This window comes from Ochotona princeps, chromosome 16 (assembly GCF_030435755.1).
Source record: "Ochotona princeps isolate mOchPri1 chromosome 16, mOchPri1.hap1, whole genome shotgun sequence".
NCBI classification, from domain to species: domain Eukaryota; kingdom Metazoa; phylum Chordata; class Mammalia; order Lagomorpha; family Ochotonidae; genus Ochotona; species Ochotona princeps.
In genome coordinates this window covers 58163558-58183958 of record NC_080847.1, presented here as the reverse complement: position 1 = coordinate 58183958, position 20401 = coordinate 58163558, and the positions used below count along the sequence as shown (strand labels likewise).

The window sequence follows — 20401 nt, the reverse complement described above, 5'->3', positions numbered from 1 at the left end:
GACCCCCACCCAAGATGTCCCAACCTCGCATGCAGATGAAAAACTTTGATTCTGGCATTCCAAGAGCCTTGGTATCACTTTACCTGCCTCTGGTGCACTGGCAGCTCCTGACCCAGGCACCCGGCTCTGAGGATGAGGAGTTGGTGAAGGGGACTCTAGTCTTGAGGGACTCAGAGGCCTGAGGTGGCTCCTGAGATCTCGCTCTGTGATTGCATCCCAGTGGTGAGGGGATGTCTTGTTCCAGCCACACATGTGAGGGCGAGTTCAGTCTCCCCAATTCCAGCACTCAATCTCCACCAGTGCCAAGGGTGGAGTCAAGAGAATGGGAACATGAGTAAGGACAGGGCTGCATCTGAATTCAGGCAGTGCGAATTTTCCTGCAGATATTTTGCTGCACAGGTGCTCTGTACCTGGAAGGAAGCCAGGCTCCTCTCCATCATTGGAGAGAAGTGACATAGTCCAGTTAGGTCTCTCCTCACAGATGAGGCGATGTTTGGGGTCAGCTCTACCTTGTCCTGTTGTTGCTGTCCTATTTGACTTGCAGGAACATGTCAAAAGGGCAAGGATTCTTTTATCTCAGGTTCCTGCCACAAAACAGGTATGGATGGGAGGCAGCTGCCAGCCCTCGGGGGAGGACTGAGCCAGCTGGACACCAGGAAGATTGGTGGTGGTGACCAGGGGACAAAGACCTGCGGGTACAGAGAGGGGGATGGCGCTCTGGGGAAGAACAGGGTTGATAAGGTAGGTAAACAGGCAGAGCAAAACAGAGGAAGAGAAGAGCTGGGGGCAGAGTTCTGGACCCAGAGCAGCCACTGCCAGCAGAGCTGGAGCCACCGCCTCCTGGGCAGAGGATGGGCTGGACATAAGAGCCAGGGGGCATTGAGACAGAGTAAGCCTGTGCATTCACAACCACTCGTTCCAGAAAAGAGTTGGTACTATGGGTGGCAGGCAACAACTCGCTGGTCTTCTGCTGCTGTTATTTCTGCTGTGGGTCCTAGCACAGCCCTTGTGGCCCGCAGCCGTGGCCCTGGCCCTGCGTTGGCTCCTGGGGGACCCCACATGCTGCATGCTGCTTGGCCTGGCTGTGCTGGTGCAACCCTGGCTCAGCCCCTGGATGCCCCACTGGGTGAGCCTGGCAGCTGCGGCCATTGCACTGATGCTGCTACCCCCGCGGCCACCTCCAGGTCTACGCTGGCTGCCTTCAGACATTACCTATGTGCTCAAGGTTATCTTCTTAGGCCTGCGGGTTAGGCAACGCTTCAATCGGCAGCCTCCTGATACCTTCGTGGATACCTTTGAGTGGCAGGCACAAGTACACCCTGGCCGTGTGTCTTTGGTGTGGACAGGCCCTGGGGCTTGCTCTCTCACCTTCAGTGAGCTGGATGCCAGGGCTTGCCAGGCAGCATGGACTCTGAAGGATCATCTGGGCGGCTCCACTGGCCTAATTGCTGGGGAACCTGTTGCCCTCCTGGTACTGGCCTCTCATGCCATTCCTGGTCTGAGTCTGTGGCTGGGGCTGGCCAAACTGGGCTGCCCAGTGGCCTGGATCAACCCACAGGTCTGTGGGCCTCCACTGGCGCACTCTGTGCTGGCTTCTGGGGCCAAGGTGCTGCTGGTGGACCCAGGTAAGGGCCCCTGGGGCCAGTAGAAGCTGGAAGGGCATAGGGGCAAGGGGTGGTTTGTAGGACAGGGGTCCAGGTTTGTGGGGAAAGGCTGGACAAAGAACCCTTTGCTTCTATCCATTACCACTAGCAATGGTGACCTGAGGTGTACAGTTTTAAAATTTTCCTTCCCTTACAATGGCCATTTTAACCCTTTTTACTCACAATGGAGAAGTCCTGTCTGCTGAGTACTCCTCTGTCCTGTTTCTGGCCTCAGGTGCCCCTGTGGCCTCCAGGGTGAGCCTTGTCTCAGTTTCCTCTCTACCCGTGCAGATCTCCAGGACAGCCTGGAGGAAGTGCTTCCCAAACTGCAGGCCGAGAACGTCCATTGCTTCTACTTTAGCCCTAGCTCCCCTACACCAGGGGTGGGGGCTCTGGGAGCTGCCCTGGATACTGCATCGTCCAAGCCAGTGCCTGCTGACCTGCGTGCCAAGATCACCCGGAAGAGCCCTGCTGTGTACATCTACACTTCAGGGACCACCGGTGAGGGCGCCTGCAGCCCTGGCCCTAACCTTTGCATGCTCACCCTGACCTAACCCCAGCCTTGTCCTGTGTTTCTGGGAACTTGTGAAATCTACACTGCCCTCTGACAGGGACCTTGGACTCGCAGTGTGACCTGCGTGCCTGGGGCCAAGATCCCACCTCTGCCCACAGAACAGCTACTGAAATCCTCACTGAACTTTGGTGTTGACCCATTCCTTTCCACCAGAAACCAACAACATGTCCCCATAGCTGCCTACCCTCAGAGGCTCACCCTACACACAGGCTTATGAAGACCCACCCCTCTTACCCCCTCACCATTCTCATCTGTCACTCCTCAGGGCTCCCAAAGGCGGCTATTGTCACACATGAGAAGATCCTGCAGATAAGCCAAATGCTATCCTTGTGTGGGGTCACACCTGATGACATCGTGTATGTGGTCCTGCCTCTGCATCACACAATGGGCCTTATTCTTGGGCTCCTGGGCTGCTTAGAGCTTGGTAAGCTGTTCTGTGGGAATCCCTTCAGTTGGGGTCACTGGAGTGTCAGGGTGAGGTGGCCAAGACAATGCCATAGGAGAACCCAAGGCTATTGTAGGAGTCACTGTAGAATCCAAGAACTGGAGGCCAGCATGTGGCTCAATAGGTTAGTCCTCCATCTGTAAACATCGGCATCCTATGTGAGCACCAGCTCAAATCCTGGCTGTTCTACTTCCCATCCAGCTCCTTTTTTTATGGCCTGGAAAAGCAGTGGAGGGTGGCCCATGGCTTTGGAGTACCTGGAAGATGCTCCTGGCTCCTGATCAGCTCAGCTCTAGCTGTTGCAGCCATTTGGGTAGTGAGCCAGTGGATGGAAGATCTGTCTCTGTCTCTCCTCTCTGTAAATCTGCCTTGCCAATGAAAATCGATAGGTCTTTGAAAAATAAAACCAGAAACAAACCCCCCAAGCTGGCTCCACTTGCCTAGCTCACAGTCAGCAGTCACTGGCATCAGGCTGGTGGATGGAGCTGGGCAGCCCTTGACGAATCCCTTGACATGACTCTTGGGGTTCCAAACTGGGGTGAAGAGTACCTGACTAGCTCATTCATGGGTTTCAGGTTTGTGTGCAATTTGTGGCCCAAGGTCAGTGTAAGGGCTGGTATGTTTCTTTTGGAATGGCAAAAGGTAGGCTCTTGTCTGGGTACCTGGGTAGAGTGGGTATCAATTTTCTTTGATCGAGTCTTGAAGTTCCTGAAAATATCTCAATTTTAGACTAACATAACAGAGTTAGTGACAGTAGCAATGAACATATTTTCAAGCCTGCCATTGGGAGTTCTGCCGGAGAATTAAAAAAAAAAAGATTTATTTTATTTTTATTGCAAAGTCAGATATACAGAGAGGAGGAGAGACAGAGAGGAAGATCTTCTGTCTGATGATTCACTCCCCAAGTGAGCACAACAGCTGGAGCTGAGTCAGTCCGCAGCCAGGAGCCAGGAGTTTCTTCCAGGTCTACGCGGGTGCAGGATCCCAAAGCAGTGGGCCATCCTTGATTGCTTTCCCAGGCCACAAGCAGGGAGCTGGATGGGAAGTGGGACTGCCTGGATTAGAACTGGCATCCATTTGGGATCCCAGCTCATTCAAGGTGAGGACTTTAGCTGTTGGACCACCGTGCTGGACCCAGGTACAGGGATTTTGATATTTAGTCGGCAGGGCTTTATAAAAGTATTGTTTATTTTAATCTACGTGTGTGTGTGAGAGAGAGAGAGAATCCTCTATGGTTGCTACATTCCCCAGATGCCCACAATAGCTGGACTTGGTCAGGCCAAATCTTGGCTCTAGAAATTCAATCCAGGTCTTTCCCAAGGATGGCAGGGTTCCAAGCATTTGATCATCATCTGCTGCTTCCCAGGGTGTACGTTCCCAGGAGACTGGATTACAACTGAAGCTGGGATTCCAACCTAGATGTCACGGATGACAGGACACCCAGGCCTCGGCTGGGGCTATTCCAAACCACTCCCTTCACATGGGAAAGAAGACAAGTTGTAGAAATAAAGGTGTGCAGGCAAGGAGGGTTTATTTAAAAGAAAGGAGACTGTATACTCAAAAAACAACTGCAGGGAGCCCAACCTTGTGGCACGGTGGGTTAAGTCGCCACATGGGACAGCAGAGTTTGTGTCCTGCTTGTTTCTGTCTCAGCTTCTGGATGATGTTGTCTCTGCCTGCTAAGTAGGAAACCAGGATGGGCTTCTTGGTTCCTGGCCAAGAACATGCCGGGCATGTTCAAGGTGAGGACTTCAGCCGCTAGACTATCACGCTGGGTCCTAACTCAATCTTTTGAAAAATAACATCCAGGGCCCGGCGCCGTGGCGTAGCGGCTAAAGTCCTCGCCTTGAACGCCCCGGGATCCCATATGGGTGCCGGTTCTAATCCCGGCAGCTCCACTTCCCATCCAGCTCCCTGCTTGTGGCCTGGGAAAGCAGTCGAGGACGGCCCAAAGCTTTGGGACCCTGTACCCGTGTGGGATACCTGGAGGAAGTTCCTGGCTCCTGGCTTCAGATCGGCGCGGCACTGGCCGTTTTGTTCACTTGGGGGAGTGAATCATCAGACAGAAGATCTTCCTCTTTATCTCTCCTCCTCTCTGTATATCTGACTTTGCAATGAAAACAAAATAAATCTTTTAAAAAAAGAAAGAAAAATAACATCCAAAGTCCTTAGTTAGCAGTGATCACTTTGTTTCAGCCACTGAACTTTCTGCATAGTATGCAGGCAGGACTTTAGCACAGTCCTGACTGTGATGTTCTGATTAGGGAAGGGCCAGGGGCTTAGAGGGAAACTCCACTTGAAAGACAGAGAATCAGAAAAAGGGGAAGAAAGAGACAGAGAGAGGTCTTCCAATTGCTGTTCTACAACAGCCAGGGCTAATGAGAGCAGAAGTCAGGAGTCTAGAACTCAATCCTGGTCTCACCAGCAGGTGGGAAGGACCTAAGTGCTTGAGCTGTCATCTGCCCCCCCAGTGTGTACTAGCAGGGAGCTGGGATGAAAGGGGAACCAGGACTGACACCCAAGTGGCATCTTAACCTTTGTGCTAAGCACCTTGCCAGCGACTGATGTTTCATCAGCAGTCTGCTGATTACAGCAGCTTCTCACAGGAAGCGTAACTTGACAACCCCTCCTCTTCTTCCTCCCAGGAGCCACCTGTGTCCTGGTCCCCAAGTTCTCCGCCTCCAACTTCTGGAGAGACTGCCGGCAGCATGGCGTGACTGTGATTCTGTATGTGGGCGAGGTTCTGCGGTACCTGTGTAATGTTCCCCAGGTGAGGCACCATGACGAACACCTGAAGGAAGAAATCCCTGATGCCACCAAGAGTAAAGGTCTAAAGTCAGGGCCACGAGTGGGGTCCTCCCCAATGATGAGCTCCACACAAGCCTTCTCCTGGGGATTCCTCTGACAACTAACTGTGCTGCCTTGGGCAGGTGATGCTTTTCTCACTCCCAGTATTCTTCTCTGGGAAAAAAAAAATGAAAAGAGGTACTGCCCAGAAGAGAAACACAAAAACAAAATGAATTAAATAATTGTAGTGACTAGAACAGGATGTGACTCAGGACAAATTTACTAGAGGTACACTGAAGAACCATCCCCATGAAAGGTTCTTGGGAACCTGTCTAGGGAAAGGCTTTCAGACATACCTGAAGATACCAAGGATCTTCCAGATAAAAATCTGCGAGTAACCTGGCAGGGAACCGGGACAAAGGGCCAGGTAACTATCCCTGGGTAGGATTGCAGATGAGGCCTCCCACCATCCTTAGCTAACCCTCTAAGTAAACTCCCATGGGCAAGGTACTTGGGTGACTTTGGCAGGCAATGCCTTCAGTAACTACATTCCAGTGAGAAGCCTGGGCAGATCTTTTAGTTTTAGGTCTCCCATTCCTGTCCGGGCAACCCCCAAGGTAAAACATTCCCTCCTCCCTGATGGAAGGGTTCCTAGGCATACCCCAGGTGGTCTCCTCATCCTCCTTGGGATATCCTTGTAGCAACCAGATGACAAGATACACTCAGTCCGCCTGGCGATTGGCAATGGACTCCGGGAAAACGTGTGGAAGGCCTTCCAGCAGCGCTTTGGTCCCATCCGGATTTGTGAAGCCTATGGCTCCACCGAGGGCAATGCTGGCTTCTTCAACTATCCAGGGCATTGTGGGGCCGTGGGCAAGACGAGCTGCTTTCTTCGAGTGCGTGAGTGGACTGCTCAGACTGGTGGGGGTCCTCCTGTTTTGAGTTTGGGCCACAGGTCCTCTGCCAGAGCTCCCACTTTGTCCACTGCAGATGCTGGCTCCTTTTGAGCTCGTGCAGTTTGACACTGAGGCAGCGGAGCCTGTGAGGGACAAGCGAGGATTCTGCATCCCTGTGAGGCCAGGTAAAGCTTGGGGATGTCCTTGGCTGTGGCAGACATCCACATCTCTCCTTTGGCCTAGGGAGCAGTGGCTAGCGAGGACATCTGGAATCAGGGTCCCCGGCCTGTCCAGCCACTGCCTGGGGTCCTTGGCCTCTCAGTGTTGTGACTGCCCAGCTCTCTTGCTATAACTGGCAAGGATTCAGGGCATCCATCTGAGCTGCTCTCTCTAGCTTTCTGTGGAGGCCACATCCTCCCAGGTATCAGTTCCTTTCCCCATCTCTTCTCACAGGACCATGCAAGGCACTAGTTGCACCCCTTTGTTCCCCACACCATTTGGCTACTCCTCTTCCCTCCTTTCTTGTTTCAGGCTCCTGGTGCCCTGTTGAACGCTGCTGGATTTGTGTCCACTGCCCCTGCCCCCAAGGATATCTGCTGCTCTCTTTCCCTATTTCTCTGTGTCTGCATCTCTCTCATTTCTGTCTTGTTCTCTCCCTGCCTCTCTTTGGCAGGGTGCTGGGTCAGAATCCCACCATGCTGGAAATCTCCAGTGGAGGGCTGGTGGGCTCTGGACGTTCTTGCTCAGCGTTCATACCTTGCTCCTACTCCCACCTCCCCTCCAGGGAAAGCAGGGCTCCTCCTGACTAAGGTCCTACGCCGCAACCCCTTCATGGGCTACCGCGGGCCCAAAGAACAGTCAGAACGGAAACTGGTGCAACATGTGCGCCAAGAAGGCGATATTTACTACAACACCGGGGATGTACTGGTCATGGACCAGGAAGGATTCCTCTACTTCCAAGACCGACTTGGAGACACCTTCCGGTGCGGGGCGGGGTGTCTTGGAAGCTGGCCTTCTGGATCTGGGATGGGTTGGCTTAGGGTACTTGCAGTGTGTGTGTGGGGAGGGAGGTGAGTTCCCCATCTTGAAGGGCTCCTGGTCCCATGGGGAGGCAGGGCCTCAAAGCAGCTTCCACCTTGGCAGATGGAAGAGTGAGAACGTGTCTACCCGGGAGGTGGAGAGCGTGCTGAACCTTGTGGACTTCCTGCAGGAAGTGAATGTCTATGGCGTGCCTGTGCCAGGTAAGGAGAGTGGGCCTCATTTCACACCTGCAATAGTTTTGCTGGTGGGGAGAATAACTGAGCACAGAAAGTTTTGAGACAGGGCTGGTTGCTCACCAAGGAGCAGAGCTGAGACAGGCAGTAAAGGTCATTTGGGGGCTCTGTGAAGTGAGTGAACCCAAAGTAACCAGTGTGTGCTACAGGGTGTGAAGGCAAGATAGGCATGGCAGCCGTGCAGCTGGCCCCTGGCCGGACTTTCAATGGGCAGGAGTTGTACCAGCATGTCCGTGCCTGGCTCCCAACTTATGCTGCTCCACATTTCATCCGCATCCAGGTAAGCACACAGTTGGGTGGAATGGTGCTAGGGTTTGCACCTAAGGGTGTTGTCCCCATCATGGAGTGACCATCGCTGCCCTGTAGGACACCCTGGAGATCACCAGCACCTTCAAGCTGAAGAAGTCTCAGTTGGTGCAAGAGGGCTTCAACATGGAGATCATTGGTGACCCCCTGTTTATACTGGACAACCAGGCCCAGACCTTTCGGCCCCTGACAGCAGACACGTACCAGGCTGTGTGTGAGGGGACCTGGAAGCTCTGACCACCCAGCCAACCCCAGGACATCTGAAGGAGCAGGGACCAATGCTGATCCCAACTCTGTGGCTACTATGCATTCCAGCCTGGCCCCACAGTTGGAAATGACATGGGGCCTGTTAGCATAGCAACAATAAATTTGAATGTGTACCCAGAAATTGGTGTTTGTGTGCATGGAGAAGTGCAGGATGCAGTGCTGCGGGACCTTCCTCTAGGGCTCCCAGTGTCTTCAGAGACCCCAGCCCTGTGTGGGCAAGGCCAAGGATGCTGGAGGAGCTAGCCAGTCCCTCAGCCACTGGAGCAGAGAAAGCCCATGTCACCATCTGTGGCCTCGGAGTGGCTCACCCTGGGTCAGTAGGCCCCTGAGAGGAGCCTCTGAGGTGAGCCATCCTGCTAAAGCCATACAGCAGGTTTCAAAGGTGGGAACAGGAAACTCCTGGGAAATCCAGCAATCAGGATATGGAAACCTCCAGTGTTGGGGTTCAAAGAAATTGAGCAAGACTCCAAGATGAGTGAGATGTTTTTATTCTTCAGTCAGGCAGCCACTTGTTGCCATGAACAAGAAGCACATCGAAGAAAATAAATGAGGGGTTTTTATAGCAAGTATCTACGTGAGAACACAGAGCAGAAAACAGGCAATAATAAAACCCACTGGCATGTATGAGAACTGGGTCTGGGAGTGGGTCAAGTGGAGGAACTTGGGAAACTTCCCCTTATGTGTCATAGCTCTGCTGGTGAACACATGGTCCAGACCTAGGGGTCGGACAAACTGGGTAAAGTAGCTCCAATGGCTGCCTAATGTGTGGGTTGGTAATGGAACGGGGTGGACCGGGCAGGACTGAGCTAACCTTAACCCACAAGCAAAATTAGAAATCAGGATGGAGCACAGGTCATGCTGAGCTAGGCTCCTGCACCTACTGGTCTGCATGAGCCAGGGACGCTAAGCCACAGCATCTAAGGCAAAGGCCAAGATAGGAGAGGGGCTGTGCCAAACTGAGTCAGAGCACCCACTGGCATGCGCGCAATCTATGGCTGAGAACAGGCCCGGTTGGGGAGCTAAGGGGACACTCTAGCTGGGTTGAGATTCCCACTGAGGAGTGCGGAGGCTGGAATGAGGCTGCGTTCTAATCTGGATGTGGCTGTAGTCTTCATTGGCACAAGTGTGGCTGGGATTGGATGCACCAAGCCAGGCTAGTTTCCAACACCATCTGGTGCTCTGGAAGACCAGGGTAGATGTGGGACGGACTAGGCTAGGTTTCAGCCCCTACTGAGCCACGTGTGAGCTGTATGTGGGTATGACGAGCCATGGCTGGGCTGAAACATCCAACAGTAAGAACCAAATTGGATTGAAGGCCAGTCAGGAAAAGTCACTGTTCCTGCTAGGACAGGAGGTGAACTGAGTAGGGCTGGCTCATGGACCCACTGCTATGTGCGAAATGTGGCACTGGGAGAGGTTCTGATGGAGGAGCCTGGGCAACTCCTCTGGCAGGACACAGACCCTGCAGGTAAGCGCTAGTAGCATGATAGGAAACAGTCCAGAACAGGCCATGGGAAGATTCCCACTGGCATACATTTGGCATGGGTCAGGGGCAGACCAGGCTGAACCAGTTCACATCACCCACTGGTGAATCCGAGCACCAGAACAGAGTGTGGGTCGAGCCAGGTTCAGTCCAGACAAAAACCAGTGCACAATACGGAATGCCAAGGTGAAGTGACCTGTACCAGATGAGACCGCAGCGCCCAACCAGCACACGTGAGAACCAGGGAGGGAGGGGGCGGAGCTGGCAGGGCGTCCCCTGCTGGACAACCACTCCCACTGGACAAACCAGACTAGGCAGGGCTACAGCACCTGTGGGCCTCATGTGGACTAGGTCAGGGAAAAGCCAGGCTGGACTGATTATTCCTACTGGTGTAAACAAAAATTAGAGTGGGTGAGGGTTGGTTGGGCTTAGCCACAGCATCAGCTGACAGATGCTGGCACTGGGGGGGAGGGCTAATTCTGTCAAGTTAAACTGCAGAACCACCTGTAGAGTGTATGATCCAGGAGTGGGCGTGGCCTAGAAGAGAAATAGTGGGCTCCTCCTCTTAGGTTACCACTCCCATTGCAGGGCATGAAAACCAGGATAGGGGTGGGGTGGCTAGACAGAACGGCACATGCCAGCATGTGGGCTGGATAGTTGGGTTGGTTGGGTTGAACTAGGCTTCAATGCCCATTGACATGTATGAGAGCTGAATGGGATGTGGGACAGACTGGACTAGTCTGCTGTACATACTGGCAAACCAGGATAGGGGGCGGGCCTTGTGGGGGTTATTGTGGGTTGCTCCAACTAGGTTGCAGCTCCCACTGGTTTATGTGAGGGCCAAGTGTGTGCTGGGCAGAATCAGGCTGGACTGCAACACCCACTGGTTCGTGTGGAAGACAGGGCTGGAAACAGAACTGACCCAGCAATTGCAACCACCAACTGATCGGGATGATGGACTGTGCCAGGCCCTGTACTTGCAAGTATACACAAGAATCTGGTCTGGGAACACCTCAGATAAAGTTTCTTTGGGGAGCTCCCCAATCGAACTGCCGGACTCAGAACCCTAACCATGAAGACAGAGGACAGAACAAGTCAGTCCAGGCCTGGTGGCGTGGCCTAGTGGCTAAAGTCCTCGCCTTTAACACACCAGGATCCCATATGGACGCTGGTTCTAATCCCAGCAGCTCCACTTCCCATCCAGCTCCCTGCTTGTGGCCTGGGAAAGCAGCCAAAGATGCCCCACTGCTTTGGGATCCTGCACCCATGTGGGAGACCTGGAGGAAATTCCTGGCTCCAGGCTTTGGATAGGCACAGCACTGGCCTTTGAGTTCAGTTGGGGAGTGAATCATCGGATGGAAGATCTTCCTCTCTGTCTCTCCTCCTCTCTGTATATCTGACTTTGTAATAAAAATAAATAAATCTTTAAAAAAAAAAAGAAGTGAGTCAACTACCTCACCCATATGTTGGCAGTGAAAAACTGGGCAAAAAGAGACTCTAAGATGGACTATGTCAATCAGTGGATTCTTCAATGACCTCATCGTGCTTGGAATGGTGAGACTGGCAGCAATTCACAACTGTTGAACTATCAAAACCACTTGAGCAAGACCCTGGGACTATGCCCCACATCAGGGACCTGGGATGGGTGGGAGACTGGGTGGGGCTTCTCCCTTTATCTCCCCCTTTACTCCAGATACATGACAAAAACAATGTGGAAATAATAGTCTTACCTACATTCCTGTAGCCCTTGAACCTTTTTGCCTTAATTAACTATGTAAAGAATGTCAAAAATTTAAAAAAAGGCAATAAAATTTTATAATGATCTTATCATTTCAGTGCAGACAGTAGTAAAACAGCATGCCTTGAAGGCAGCTGTGTTTCCCTTAAGTTAAAAACTCCAAGATCCTACTGATCTCCTGTCTATTTCCTGGTGTTTAAGCAGCAGTTCCTTCTTAACAGGATGCAGGTGTTTCTTTGGAGAGTCCAGACTGCCAGAGTACAGTCACCTTGACAATTAACTCTTTCACTCTGGAAAAGGGGGGTTCTCCTCACTGAAGACCTCCCACTTGTCCTGGAGGAAAGCCATTTTCTCCACTTTACAGGAGGGTAAGGACCAGGGGCAGGGTTTAGAGATGTACCTCTTGGCATAGCCTGTGAGCACAGTTGGGCCACGGGAGGCGGAGTCTGCCTAGAGTCAAAGGCTGACGTGCTTCCAGGGCGTTGTAGTTCCCACAGACAGGTGCTTGCAGGAACCCAGATGCAGGAAACTGAGTCTGCACCGACCTAGCATTGGAAATGTAGGTGGGTTCACATCACCTAGACTGGGCAGTACCGGCTCAAGGAAGGAAGTGCCTCTCTGTGCATTGTTGGGGTTGTAGTCTGGCACCTTGCTGACAGCCAGGCCTCTGTGAAGTGTAGTCAGGGCCAGAGCACTTCTAGGTGCCTAGTAGCAGGGAGTGAACAGAGAGCAAGACCTCTGGGAAGTGCAGTGTGCAACGACTCAGATGCTTCTGCATCTGCACTGCTTGGGCCCCTATGGGAACATTTGCAAGGCCAGCTATTTGTGGGTGAATTCTGGCGGTAATAATGCTGTATGTGTGATGATAGCAACCCCACAACAGTGACCATCTCCAGGCAGTGATGTGCAGGCTATGATTTAACCTTGTCTTGGCTGTGGACAGCGGTGCCAGACTTGAACTGGACTCGAGAAGTGGCATACACAGGACCTGTGCCAGCTCTACTGTGCAAAGATCCTCAGGGGAGCTGGTGATGCTTGGATCAGCTTTGGTGGGAACTGAGTCCACCAGACCTGCAATGTGGAATGTAGTGGAGGTGCTGGGGATAGGATGGGACATGGGGACAATGCAGTGCAGCTCAGCTTGCGTTCCATAGTTGAGGATGCTTTTATTTTAAAGATTTATTTTTATTGCAAAGTCATATATATATATATATATAGAGAGAGAGAGAGAGAGAGAGCGAGAGAGAGAGAGAGAGAGAGAGAGAGAGAGAGAGAGGAGAGGCAGAGAGGAAGATCTTCTGTCTGATGATTCACTCCCCAGTAACTGCAATGGTCAAAGCTGCGCCGATCCGAAGCCAGGAGCCTCCTCTGGATCATCCTCCACTGCCTTCCTAGGCCATGGCAGGGAGCTGGATGGGAAGTGAAGTGGTGCCCATATGGGATCCTGGCATGTGCAAGGCAAGGACTTAAGCCACTAGCTATCATGCCAGGCCTGAGGCTGCATCTTCAGTGGCAGCTGTAGTCGTTCATTTCTCTGCCCTTGGCTGACAGAGTTCTGTGTACACCCTACCGCACCAAAGTCCCTAAGCTTAACTTAGATCCAGCCCTCCTCTCCTGTACACAATAGATTGTCAGTTTTCATCAGGCTCCTATTTCTTTCAAGAGACTGGGGTTATGCACAGTGGCCAAAGGCCCAGGCTTTGTCCATCCTCTGAGGTCCAGGGCTGCCTCTTCTGCAACAAATGATGTGCAAGTTTGGCCACATTCGTGTTTCTTTCAGGAGGAACCTGGCCAGCAAAGCTGATATTCGGAATGCCTGTATCCCGTTATCACTGGGCCTGACATTCAGTTTTGCCTCCATCTCTAACCCAGCTTCTTGCTAACATGTACCCTAGGCACTTCATCTGTTCCCTCCTAGGAATAGCAAATAGTGCCTGGCTTAACTTGGCCCAGCCCTAACCATTGTTAACGCTTGGTGAGTGGACCAGTAGGGGAAGACTTTCACTTTCTGCCATTCTGCCCTTCAAACATGGAAATTTTAACACACAGTCTTTTCACCTGCTGGTTTACTTCCCAGGTGCCTACGACAGACAGGGTTGGGCAACACCCAGGTTGTGAGTCATGAACTCCATCCAGATCTCCATGTTGGTGGCACAGACACAGGCACTTGGGACTCCAGCCAGGTCTCCCATGTATGTGGCAAGGGTCCAAACTCTTGAATCATCTTGCACTGCTTCCCCAGCAGCAATATCAGCAGGGAACTGAGTTTGAAGCAGAGCAGCCTAGACTCCAATCAGTGCTGACAGATGCCAGCATCAAAGACAGCAGTTTAAGCTGCTGGGCCCCCTTGTTTCTGTTTCTCTACCCTTCAGACAAAAATGAAAACATTTTCATGGCTGGCACTGTATGGGATAGTGGGTAAAGCTGCTGCCTGTGATACTGGAACCCCATATTGGCACTGGTTTGTGTTCTCGTTGCTTTAATTCTGATACAGCTCTTTGTTAATGGTCTGGGAATGGCAGAGAATGACGGCCCAAGTGTTTGGGACTCTGCCAGTACATGGAATACCCAGTTAAAGTTCCAAGCTCCTGGGGAGTGAATCAGCTAATGGAAGACAACCCTTTCTCTATTTTTTTAAAAAAGATTTATTTTTATTGGAAAGTCAGATATATAGAGAGGAGGAGAGACAGAGGAAGATCTTCCATCTGATGATTCACTCCCCAAGTGGCTGCAACGGCTGGAACGCGCCGATCCAAAGCCCGGAGTCAGCAGCTTCTTCCGGATCTCCCACATGGGTGCAGGGTCCCAAGGCTTTGGGCTGTCCTCGACTGCTTTCCCAGGCCACAGGCAGGAAGCTGGATGGGAAGCGGAGCCGCCAGGATTAGAACCAGTGCCCATATGGAATCCTGGCGCTTTGAAGGCGAGGACTCTAACTGCTAGGCTACCGCACTGGGCCCTCTTTCTAATTATTAAAAAAACTGAGTGTGTGTATGTGTGTGTTGAGTTGACGAAGCAGTTAAGATTGCTGTGTCCTGCAGTGTACTGGAGTATGTCAGTCCCATGTCTACTCTTACTCCTGGCTTCAGCTACTTACCAAGCACTGACAAGTGGTAGGGGCAGTATAAGAATTCTGGGCTTGGCAGAAATGACAATGTTGTACACAAAGTGGAAAATCCATCCAAACACAAACATGGTACAATTTTAATGACATCAGGAGATGAGGGAATGAGAAGAGTAGGAATCAGAGGAATTTCAAATTTATAAGGACCCTGCAATGAGCACTACCATGAAACAATACAATTAGGGCCATTTTCCTATTTGTTTCAAGTTACATTTAAATACAAAAAACCTCATTTAAAAGCCTCCCACCTGCCTCGGGGCAGCACTCCATCTGCAGCTTGCTCCATCCGACCCTGCACTTCATTGCTCTAATCCCAGCTCTCCCTTCGAAGGCTCAGGACTGATGTGAGCCCTGGGTCCTGCCGTCAGCTTCCTGAGTCCCTGGAGATCAACCCAAGCCCTTTGGTCTAAACAAACTTAAATAACCTGCATGTTCTCCTGGAGGATCAGAGAGGAAGAGCTGACCACACACTGCTGGCTTTGAAACAGGGACAATCTAAGGAATAGCGGGACCTCTGGGAGCTGGGGAAGGCAAGAAAACAACTTCTCTCCCAGGGCTGACAGGAGGAACCGGCTCTGCTGCTGCTTAGACTTTTGGCACGGAGGCCCATTTCAGAGTCTGACCTTTACGGTCTATAATGTGTTGTTTTAGCCAGTCAGTTTGTTACAGCAGCAACAAGAAACTGAGCGGTACACTGAGTCCAAGTCAGCACCCAGGACTCAAGACAAGTGTCCCTGGTCATCCTGTGTGATGGGCACAACGGGATGGGGATGGCTGGATTTTCCGGGTTCAGTTGTCCTGTGCCTCTTAATAGCAAGCAGGCATAGCATATGGCACATGGCTGATGGGGCAGCTGAAGCCAGGAATCAGGACTCTTAGTCAAAACACCCACTTCAAATGCCAAGCTTCTAACACTTACCAGGTCTGGGTGTCCTATGGAGTGGGAGCTGCCTGTGTCCTGGCTTGCTGCCACTTTCCATACCAGCCCCAGGGCCCAGGGTTACAGAGCAGCAGGGTCTCTGAGGACACACCCAGGGTGCACATCAGCCTGGGCAGCCTGTACAGCCATCACCAGTCAGACACCTGGTCAGATATGGATCCCAACCGAGGCCTCACTCCAAGGCAGGGATGGAGGCCATTCACACCCAAGTGGCCTTTCAAGACAGGCTACTCAGGGGGAGGGGACCCTCTGGAACCCCACATTCCTCTGGTGTTCCCTGCTGCCTGCCATCTCCCACGCTGAGATAGCCCAATGCGGGTGGGCTGCTGGGGTTGGGGGCTGCAACCAGGCTTCACGGAATGTGAGGCCCCCAAGGCAGGGCCACCTTCTGCATAACTCAGGGGACCTCCTGCTGGTGGCTCTTCCTATGGATAACCAGCTGTGACTTCCAGTCAAAGCCCCGGCCACAGTCACCACAGAAGTGACGTCGCTGGCTGGCATGGTTCTTGCGATGGATGACCAGCTGCGATTTCCAGCTGAAGCTGCAGCCACATTCCTCACATGCATAGCTCCGAGGGCCAGTGAGAGTACGCCGTGAGAGGTGTGGGGTAGAGGATTCCCGGGGAGCCTGGGGCATCTTCTCTGTGCTCTGTTCGCCAGTATGAGACCGGTGGTGGATGACAAACACCGACTTCCAGTCAAAGCTACGGCCACACTGCTTGCACATGTAGGGCTTCCTCTGCAGAGCACCTGGTTCTAGCCGGACCCCTGGGGGTGCGGGCAGAGGGCATGCAGACGGTGTCCCTGGGCTGGGCCCAGAGAGCTGACCCTTCCAGGCAACAGCTCCCGGGTCCTGGGGCGGCTGGGCCTCTGGGCCACTGGGTGGATCCTCACGGAGGCTCTGGCTCTCACTTGCTAGGGAAGGAGAAAGCGGCAGAGCCAGGTGAGCCCTGCACCTGTGACACAGCCTTCCTCTCTTCCCGACCTAGACTGGGCAGTGTGTTGCACAAAGGACTGCTCACCTGGGCAATGGCTCCCATGGACCTCTGACTCCATGTGTGGTATCTCAGGCTGGGATTCGACTTGGACTGCTGTCTGGGGAGCTGGTAACCCTGTTGGGGCAGGGGTAAGGACTGGTCAGGACCGGGCAAAGGGTAGCATATAGGAGGGACAGGTGCGGGTGCTGGCAGGTGACATGGGAAATGGCTGCACTGCAGATGCACAACCCAGGTTGGGGTGGCTCCTCACCCAGGGAGACAACTGTGCCATATTTCTCCAGCATTGTATCCCAATACAGCTCCTTCTGCGATGAGTCCAGCAGTCCCCACTCCTCCTGCAAGGATACTGCCCATCACCATGGGCACCTGCTTCCACTGACCCTCTGCATCCTTACTCACTACCTGAGAGGGCAGGCAGGTGACCTGTGTCTCATCAGCTGGGGCACTGTGGGTGCTAGTGGTATCTTCTGGATCTTCCGGAAGCACCTGGCCCTCCACTGCCACCCTCTATAGACTGAACCTTAAGGTGGGCTTTGGAGGTGGCCTGGCAGGGCCAGGCATGGTCACTAAGCCTTGAATGGTGTGTGCTGAAGGGAGAGCAAAAGGCCAGGTGGCTGCCAGGGGCTCCAGCCAAGCTCTGCTCATAGAAACATTCTTCTCAGAGGACCCGTATCAGAAGGTAGCAAGGCACCCCGGGCCCGTGAGCAGTGGCAGTGTTGGTAAAAAAAGGCTCAGGGGTTGGCACTGGCTGGCTCTGTGCACTGCTGTGGAGGTGCCTATCCACCACCTGATAGTTCTGTGTTATTAGTGCACCAGGGTGTGTATGGGGAGTGGGGAGCACTGCTGAGCATTGAGGTCATCTCAACCAGCAGTCTTGCTACAGAAGCACAAGGGTGGGAGAGGGTAGGATGCCCAGGACCCACACTCAGAATCCGGAGGCCACACCAGAAGAGAAAGCGCTTGGCATCTCCCAGGTGGTATATCTCCATTCTGACCTAGGGTGTGTGGGACTTATGCCACAGTGGTCATCCTGTCCTCTGCCCATGCACATCCAAACCCCCAGGAGCCAAAAACCCCCTGATTGGCTTCTCCGGCACCAAGGAAGCCAAGCCCACCATGTCCAGTCACTCTGAACCAGGTCTTCATGGCCTGAGGCCTGAATCTTTTCCAGGGCTAGCGAGACTGCCAGGGCCTGTGTCACATGGGGAGGCAGGTGCTACTGCTGCAGCCAAGAGCACAACAGCCACCAGCTAAAGTACCCAGGAGACCAGAGGGCAGCCACCAGACCTCACTCCTCCTGCACCTAGGGCTGGCACTTCCATCTGGGCTGCAGCTGCTCACCTCAGTCCTAGGTGGCTGGAAGGAAGTACAAGCTTGTTCTCCATGTCCAAGGTGCCCCTTAGAGGATTGGGCAGGAAGCAGGGTGCTGTGGCCTGCTGGGGAATGGACAGACAGCAAGGAGTCTCCGCAGGAACCACGGCACATACACTGTGTCCTGTTGTGGCGCTAGCCCACCTCTACTGCGTGATGTGGAGGGCAGCCTGTCTCCAACCCCGGCCTCCCAGACCCAACTCTGCTGTCCCTCTAGGGTCTTCATCCCAGCCAAGGACACAGACAATCCCTCCAGAAGCCCCCTAGCTCTGGTGAGGCCTCCTCACCCAGCTCCTGCCTATCAACACCAGGCTCTTCCTTCACACCGCAGCTGAACTGGGTAGATTTCTCCATCCGGGCATCTTGCAAACCCTCCCCAAGGGCTGCCTCAGGGGCCTCTGCTGTCCCTGAGGGTCGGGGGCTCTCCAAGGACTCCTCAGTCTTCTGGGCCACAGGGAGCACTGCCTGCTTCAAGACGTGTACTGTGATCTGCAAAGAAGAGGAAGTTCACAGAGGCTCCAGCCTACATCTGTCCCTCCAAAAAGCCAATGCCAACCACACTCACCCAGCCCAGCAGCTGCCCAGGGTCATGCTGCAGCCCCTCCACCAAGGCCACAGCCTCTTCAGGGCTGCCTGGCCGCTGGTCCTGCACCCAGGCCTGGATCTCGGGAGGCAGTGTACTCAGGAGCTGCTCTAGCACCAGCAGCTCCAGCATCTGCTCCTTGGAGCACAGCTCAGGCTGCAGCCACTGGCGGCACAGCGCGCGGAGCTGGGCCAGGGCCTCTCGTGGACCTGCCACTTCCTGGTAACGGAAGCCCCGAAAGCGCAGGCGCGCAGCCTCAGGTTCTTCAAGCATGGACTTGGGACTGGAGACGGACAGGTGTGGGGGACCCAGCGGAGAGGGCATTCTTGTCCAAGCTGTCTTTCTGGAGCTGCCAAGGGGGATCTAAAGGAAAGGAGAGATCAGTGTGCCTGCTACTGGGACCAGCCTAGGGGCAAAGGCCAGGGGTGGGCAAGAGACAGGCACAGGGACCTGAGTACAGAAGGGACTAATGTGGAAACGAACAGCCATCCACGCCGCCCTGGCCACAGCCCACTCCCAGGAGGTGACACCAGCCATCCACGCCGCCCCAGCCACAGCCCACTCCCAGGAGGTGACACCAGCCACCCATGCCGCCCCGGCCACAGCCCACTCCCAGGAGGTGACACCAGCCATCCATGCCGCCCCGGCCACAGCCCACTCCCAGGAGGTGACACCAGCCATCCATGCCGCCCCGGCCACAGCCCACTCAGGGGAGGTGACACCAGCCATCCACGCCGCCCCAGCCACAGCCCACTCCCAGGAGGTGACACCAGCCACCCATGCCGCCCCGGCCACAGCCCACTCCCAGGAGGTGACACCAGCCATCCATGCCGCCCCGGCCACAGCCCACTCAGGGGAGGTGACACCAGCCATCCATGCCGCCCCGGCCACAGCCCACTCAGGGGAGGTGACACCAGCCATCCACGCCCCTCCCTTCGTACTACGGCTCCCATGAGACTCAAAACCCCAGCGTAGGCGCGACCTCGGCGAGCAAGCACGCAGCTTCCTGAGGTGTCCCCACGACGGAGAGGCGCGCCGCTTCTCCGGGCGGAATCGGCCGTGAAGTAGTTTTCAGAGTTCTCTCCCCCAAAACCCCGGGACTCACCTGCAGTCAGCGTGAGCGACGCGACAAAACACTGCGCCTGCGCACAGCGGACCTGGGTGAGGCGGAAGTGATTTTTGGGCCAATCAGATGCAAGTCTTGGTCCAGGCTTCTGTGACTTCTTTCCTGAGGTCACTTTGCTGCGCCCAGACGTTCCCTAGGTAACAAGTGGAGCACTTCCGCCCGCCCCCAGCTGTTCCCACGGCAACAGCAGGAGCGTCCTCCTGCTCCGAGCAGAAGCCTTTAGCAGCCGCCCCATCCTCGGGTAGTGGAGATTCGCCTTCAGAGTGTCCTCGGAGGTGGTCTGGCCTAGACGACTTCCTGAATCGTGGGCTTTATTCGCTGACTCAGGTGTTTATCCCGAGAGTAAGAAACTGGAGTCCTTTATTGGCCTGCGTAAATACGAGGGCGGCGGGAACCCGGTGTGTACGAACTACTCAGAACGGTTACCCAAGCCTCTGATGTGCCTTCGATGAGATAAAGTTTCCACCCAAGTTTAAGGGAGGTGCCCAGTCTCTTTCACTTTTACTGAACAAGGTAACTGGTATTTAATGTGACTTTTAAGATTTATTCAGAACCAGGAGTGGTGTGGGGGTGAAGGAAGCTCAATTGGATAATCCTACCCCCTGCAAGTACGGGGATCCCATTTAGGCAACAGTTTGTGTACCAGCTGCTCTACTTCCCTTCCAGCTCTCTGCCTGTGGCCTGGGAAAACAGCAGAGGATGGTCCAAAGCCTTGGGACCCTACACCCACATGGGAGACCCAGAAGAAGCTCCTGGCTCCTGATCGGCTCAGCTGCAGCCATTGCAGCCACTTGAGGAGTGAACCAGCAAATGGAAGATCTTTCTGTCCTCCTCCAAAATTTTGTTTTT

General features: G+C 53.9%; 2 protein-coding genes across 9 annotated transcripts; one reads left to right on the top strand and one right to left on the bottom strand.

The window, feature by feature from the left end:
* The first annotated feature begins 145 nt into the window (after positions 1-145).
* On the top strand, positions 146-8408 carry SLC27A5 (solute carrier family 27 member 5). Its single transcript, XM_004596911.4, has 10 exons — positions 146-1625; positions 1935-2144; positions 2483-2641; positions 5308-5432; positions 6151-6345; positions 6440-6530; positions 7130-7328; positions 7489-7586; positions 7769-7899; positions 7986-8408. The coding sequence occupies exons 1-10, from the start codon at positions 938-940 to the stop codon at positions 8160-8162; spliced, it is 2073 nt and encodes a 690-aa protein (XP_004596968.2). The 5' UTR covers positions 146-937; the 3' UTR covers positions 8163-8408.
* Positions 8409-15387: 6979 nt separating this feature from the next.
* On the bottom strand, positions 15388-19587 carry ZNF446 (zinc finger protein 446). Of its 8 annotated transcripts, none has more exons than XM_058674910.1 (7): positions 19532-19587; positions 18409-18789; positions 18131-18332; positions 17814-17908; positions 16723-16807; positions 16497-16586; positions 15388-16389 (listed from the first exon to the last, which is right to left on the bottom strand). In XM_058674910.1, the coding sequence occupies exons 2-7, from the start codon at positions 18748-18750 to the stop codon at positions 15872-15874; spliced, it is 1332 nt and encodes a 443-aa protein (XP_058530893.1). In that variant the 5' UTR covers positions 18751-18789; positions 19532-19587; the 3' UTR covers positions 15388-15871. The 8 variants fall into 8 exon arrangements, with proteins under 8 accessions (XP_058530893.1, XP_058530894.1, XP_058530896.1 ...); XM_058674911.1 differs by lacking the exon at positions 19532-19587 and adding an exon at positions 19409-19511; XM_058674913.1 differs by lacking the exon at positions 19532-19587 and having other exon boundaries at positions 15388-16242; positions 18409-19094.
* Positions 19588-20401: the final 814 nt, after the last annotated feature.

Excerpts from the sequence above, each read along its gene's own strand:
- SLC27A5 (XM_004596911.4), top strand. The coding sequence starts at position 938 with ATGGGTGGCAGGCAACAACTCGCTGGTCTTCTGCTGCTGTTATTTCTG. Across the intron at positions 6,531-7,129 it reads CTGCATCCCTGTGAGGCCAG|GGAAAGCAGGGCTCCTCCTG; the intron begins GTAAAGCTTGGG and ends CCTCCCCTCCAG. Across the intron at positions 7,329-7,488 it reads CGACTTGGAGACACCTTCCG|ATGGAAGAGTGAGAACGTGT; the intron begins GTGCGGGGCGGG and ends CCACCTTGGCAG.
- ZNF446 (XM_058674910.1), bottom strand. The coding sequence starts at position 18,750 with ATGCCCTCTCCGCTGGGTCCCCCACACCTGTCCGTCTCCAGTCCCAAG. Across the intron at positions 18,333-18,408 it reads CTGGGCAGCTGCTGGGCTGG|ATCACAGTACACGTCTTGAA; the intron begins GTGAGTGTGGTT and ends TCTTCTTTGCAG. Across the intron at positions 16,390-16,496 it reads CCATGGGAGCCATTGCCCAG|CAAGTGAGAGCCAGAGCCTC; the intron begins GTGAGCAGTCCT and ends CTCCTTCCCTAG.